Consider the following 5,782-nt stretch of genomic DNA (forward strand, 5'->3'; position numbering starts at 1 on the left):
CTCTCCCTCTTTCTCTCCCCCTCCCCTTCCCCTCCTCCTCTTCCTCTCCTCCCTCTTCTCCCTCTCCCCCCTCTCTCCCCCCTCTCTCATTAGAATCAGAACACTTGTGAGAGAACAAGTCATAGAACAAGCTATGTTTAATGCCCCAATCATTGGTGGAGCATTGGTGGTTTCTGCTCATTTACAGAATTCTTACTTGACACATTACTATGGACTAACAAGTTATGTCTACAGGCAGGGAAATCAGAAGAAAACGATGAGTCACTGAGCTGACTTCTGAAGAGATTTCAAGAAACTCACTACCACAAGGAAAGAAAGAACAATGAGTTTTGTTCCCACACTCAAGGGATCCAATGCACTTTTCAAGGTTCTATGAACTCTCACACACACATACCCCACAAATAAAAGTAATAAAAAATGATCTTTTAAACAATTCCAGGGGCTGGAGAGATGGCTTAGACGTTAAGAGCATTTGCTACTCTTTCAAGTACTTGAGTTTTGTTCCCAGAATCCTCACTAAGTGGCTTACAACTTCCCATGACTTCAACTTCAGGGAATACTATGCCCTCTCTGGCCTTTTGTGTACTGGAACCATTTGCACATATCCACACACAGGCACACACACATATGCATAATCTAAAATTATGTGTATTAAATAAGTCTTTAAAATGATTCTTTAAAGGGTACAAATGAAAGGCAGAGAACTGGAAAGTGCGCATGAACAACAGTCATGACTACTGTCTTCTGATGCTGTTATAATGATCTCCCTTACAGGTTGTTTATAGCTAGTGTATAGCAATGCAACTGACATCTGGATGTTGACTGTGTTTCCTGAGCTTTGCTTAATTCATGTTTGTTATTTTTAACATGTGTGTGCATGCTTGTGTGTGTGTGCATTTGTGTGTGTTCCTCAGGAATACATAAGAATTTCATACTCTCTGTGAGTAGACATGATTTCCCTTGCTTCTTTGCAATTTTGCTGTTCGTGCTTTCTTTCCTATAGCAGAGTAGGTTAACTAGAACTAGCAGAAGAGGACACCTGCATCTTGTTCCTGACCTTGCAGAGAAAGTCTTCAGCCTGTTGTCAGGGAACATGATGCTTACATACAGAATTTCATACATGACTTTACTATATGCAGGCAGTCTCCTTAATTGGTGAGTGCTTTTATCATGAAGGGTGTGGAACCTTGCCAAATGCTTTTTCTGCATTGATTGAAATTGTTTTTCCTACACCCTGATAATTTTGTACACTGCCCTGATTGATTCTCATATGTGGATACATCTTTGCATTCTGGGATAAATCCTATTTGGGTATAATGAATAATTCTGGCAAAGGTTCCCTATCAACACTGAGGAAACCAATCCCAGCAAGCTAGCAGCAAGCCACACTGCACAGGATACAGATGCCACTGCCAGGCCAACTACCCTGGCTACTGCTGTATTTATCTTTTTAGAAGTTTCCTTTGTGAAAAACATGAAAATTATATTTAAAACCTTGAATCATGGGATCTAGAGAAATGTCTCAGGCATTAAGGACACTTGTTGCTTTTCCAGAGAACCTGGGTTCAGTTCTCATTACCCACATCACAAGCCACTAAATTCCAGTTCCACCCTAAACAAGTTTTACTATCTCCTAGCCACTGTGTGCTTATCATAGTTGAGTTTTCTGCATAGTTATGTGGATGTCTTTCATCATATTTACAGAGTTTGGGGCCATTATTTTCTAGATGCTCTTTGGTCCCATCTCTCTTGTTCTTCTAAACTCCTACTTATTGGTTTTTGGTTTTGTTTCTTTAAAGTCAGGACCCTAAAAAGAGAAAAAAGGGGGTGATCAAAAGGGAAGAAGAAAGTGTCTCAATCTCTTTGAGAGCCACTTCAGCTAAGGGGAAAGGAGCTTGCAAAACAGAAGGGAAGCAGGCAACTCAATGGCCACCATCTTTCTTTGTTTTGATCATAGGCAACTCTCCAATAAACATCCCAGTGACATCCCCAGTGCTGAGAGGACGGGGCCTTTTGGATCAGCTTATCTTGAGAGCTGTGTTTCTCTAGGAACTGTAACTGCTGCTGCCTGGCACAGAGATAGGTGGGGGTCTGGAAGCTGCTGCTATACTAAAACCTCAAGTTGACTAAAATTAACTACATATAGGCCAAGCTTTCCCTGAAAGTTGCAGTCCTTTACTATACACAAGAGCTCAAAACTAGTTACACTGGACAGATCTGCCACTGTGGTTAGTGTCGAGGTAAAAAACAGATCTTTAATGTCTCCTAGTCTGTCATCTCAGACTCTTCTCCCTGAACACCTAAGAGAAGCAAGTATTCTCTAACATGGGAGGAGTTGATTTTAGGTGTCTTTACAACTTATAATGAAGAATGCATGGACGCACTAGTATAAAGTACAGACCTGCAGTCTAGACTAGGAGTAACTGACGTTCCCAGTACTTGGAGATAGAGATGATAGTGACTCCAAGTCACAGTTTTACTGCCCAGATTTCCAAGAGAACTAATGATTTTTGGGCCTCTGTGCCATGGAGTGCCTGTATCTTGAGATGCTAAATCTACATTGCCTCCAACTCTTCTCAGAGTATATCTCAATGTTTCACTAAGTGCAATGATTATTGGCAAGGAAAACCTAACACCTTTGTGTAGAGATAGAGACTGAGTATTTTTATGAGCTGAGCAATTAAATTAAGTCAGCAGACCCATACACAAGTGAGTCAGGTAAAACTAATTATTCTAAAAACTTAAAACCAGACAAGCATGACTGAAATATAAGGGAGAAATACTTTTCATTATATAAACCAAAAAAGTTAATATTCTCATAAATGCATATAAGACTGTATTTCAGACAGGATCCTTCTGGCTTTCTGTATTTCAGACAGGATCCAGAGCTAAGGCTGTCCCACAATCCTCGGTACCCTCCCTGAAGACAGCTGGTCTCCCAGGAGTGCTGTCACTCCTAAGCTCACAGGTGAGACTACCACTTTTGCTCCAATAACTGTCCAAAAAGCGACCCACCAGGAGCCCACAGGCGGAGGAACCAAGAAACACCCAGGGACAGGATGTTTCCAGTTTCCATCAGTGTCCCGGAGCTAACCCTGTGACACAACTCTCCACACCCAAATCCTGCCTGGAGAGAACTAGTCTCCCAGGAGTGCTGACACACCTAAGATCACAGGCTCACAGGCTCATAGGAGGAACACGCTCCAGTCAGAGATAGCAAGACCAACTAACACCAAAGATAACCAGATGGCAAAAGCCAAGCTTAAGAACCTAAGCAACAGAAACCAAGGCTACTCGGTATCATCAGAACCCAGTTCTCCTACCACAGCAAGTCCTGGATATCCCAGCACACCGGAAAAGCAAGATTCTGATTCAAAATCACATCTCATGATGATGATAGGGGGGTTTCCTAGTTTGAAGTTACTCATGTTCAACCAATTCCTCATATGCATGACTTGGACCTAGAATTTTCTCCTTTGCCTGTCAGCCTTGCCTAAATCTATCTCCTTACATTATTTTCTGAGCAACTGAAACAACAGGCTTTTGTCATCCCTCAGCTTCCCCATCCTAGTGAACTTAACTCTAGATAGCAGAGAGTTGGGGGAAGCTGGGCACAGGAGGAGAGTCTGGCACATAGTAGCTCAATCTGAGGAACTTGACTGAGTAGAGAGACCCACAGACGGCGTCCTAATTCTATCAGTTGCAAAGGTACAAGAACAGGCTAGAAATAGAAGTAAGGGCAGAGGTAGAGCCTCAAACAACGTTCAAAGACAGAGTCCCTCGGGTCTGTGGGTATCTACAAGTCCCCCCAGATCCCCAGCTGGGGAATTGGGAAAGGGGGAGGGAAGCCAACACCCTTCCCGGCCTTGCCCCTCACTCTCATCTTTGCATCATCAGTTTGCATAAATCAGCCCCGAATTCCTGGTCATTTGTGCAAAATTTCTGCTGAAGCCTTTAGTAAGTTAGAAACAAGAACATGTGTCTCTCGATTCCCAAGTTTGGCTGTCTTCTCTATCAGACTTCTTTCTTGCCCCAGGGATTGATGGTAAAATAATCATGATAATATGTATTCAGATGACTAATAATACATTTTGACTTTTGTGCTTATAATTAAATACAATTTTAATATATATACAACTACATATAATTTTTTTAGAAACACCTTAATCTTTCCCAGCTTCATGAGCAGCTAGGTTTCCCTACTCCTCAGGGGGAAGAAGAGGACAAAAAAGAAACAGTCCACACTTTTGTCTGTGGTTTACCACCAGACCTGTCTAGGAACACACAGAGAAGGGAAGCAGAAAGGGCCTTCATTGTGAGGTGGTCGGGTTAGCTAATATGAAGTGATGGTCTGCCACAGTGACTCATTTTAACAGCTTTTGAACTAAATTTAAAAAAAAGCTATATATGCCAAAAATAAAGTAAACCCATTTTAAACAATCTCAAATTACCAGTGTGGTTGAATTATATGTTTTGTGTGTGTGTGTGTGTGTGTATAATATATATATATATATATATATATATATATATATATATATATATATATATGAGATATGCACATGAATATATCCTCTAACTATTAAAAAAATAAAGTATATCAAAACTGAGTGGAAGGCATCAGTGTCTACGATGTTACTGTGTTTGTCACAGGCTTTAATGACGGCATGGTGTGCAGGCAAAAGGCTCAGGGTAGCTTTCAGCACAGGCAGCCTGTGCTCACCATGGCGGCTCCTTGGGTACAGGCCCAGCTTGCCTTCCATGTCCCCAGCCTGAGAATCCAATAACTAATTAGTTGTAATGTGTGACTTAAAAGAGTGAAAAGACAGGAAAGGAGTTTGTGTAATGAAATGCTCTGTTCGAAATTTGAAAAGCTTGGTGTGCTCTATAATGAATTTCCTGTGATAGATGCTGAATTGTACAGTCTCAGGAGAATGTAAAAACTGACAATCTTAAAACCATTTCAAAGGTTCATTCTTTAGCTGATTTGTACTACGTTGCCATTGGAAGAGGAAAGCTGTTAAACTCTACTATTTCATATCCACAATTTCTTTGAAAATAATCATGTTTCAATTTAAACGCATACTATGCATGATTTTTATATAAATACAAATGTTTTAAAATCTGAGATAAAAATTGACAGTAAATAAAAGAAACTAGGGAAAGCATAAAGTTTCGATGGTACTTCACCTACCTTTAACGCGAGACTAAAATGTCCAACAAACGTTGCACTCATCCATGCTGTCGAGTGAGGCTCACCCAGAAATTCTATGTAATACTTCTCAACATTTCCATCCTGGTCATAGGTTACATATTTCCCTTTGAAAGGATCAGGACAAAGTATTCCTGGCCAACTTAAAAATAAAGTTAAAATAAATTTTCTGTTAAAAATGAAGCTATTGACACATCTATCACAATCAAATATTGAACTTATTTCTTTGAATTTTAATGATTTCTGAAAACATAAATTTATTCCTACTTACACCTTTCAAAGATAATAAGCAAGAAAAACTTTATCTTTGTAACAATAAAATGTTTTGATAGTGTCATAGGCAAGATGAAAAAAATCTAAAAGAAACGATAGCCAGAATCCATAAGAAACAACACTGACAGGCAAAGAGGGGAAAGATATATTGAATTCTCTGCAGAGTTAACTCTAGTCAAGAAAAATGATTAATTACCAAAATATTAGTCACTTACATGGCTTCTGCCAAAGTGAGAGAAAGCTGTGTGTGTGTGTGTGTGTGTGTGTGTGTGTGTGTGTGTGTGTGTGTGTGTGTGTGTA

General features: G+C 40.1%; 1 protein-coding gene across 1 annotated transcript in view; it reads right to left on the reverse strand.

Moving 5' to 3' along the window:
* Window positions 1–5,782, reverse strand: part of Zcwpw2 (zinc finger CW-type and PWWP domain containing 2) — an 86,390-nt gene that overhangs the window by 50,094 nt on the left and 30,514 nt on the right. Inside the window, exon 3 of the mRNA XM_021207841.2 lies at window positions 5,192–5,351. Coding sequence (XP_021063500.1) covers window positions 5,192–5,351 — 160 coding nt within the window. The remainder of the gene's footprint in view (window positions 1–5,191; window positions 5,352–5,782) is intronic.

The sequence above is a fragment of the Mus pahari genome, chromosome 10 (genome assembly GCF_900095145.1).
Source record: "Mus pahari chromosome 10, PAHARI_EIJ_v1.1, whole genome shotgun sequence".
In the NCBI taxonomy this organism is placed as follows: Eukaryota; Metazoa; Chordata; class Mammalia; order Rodentia; family Muridae; genus Mus; species Mus pahari.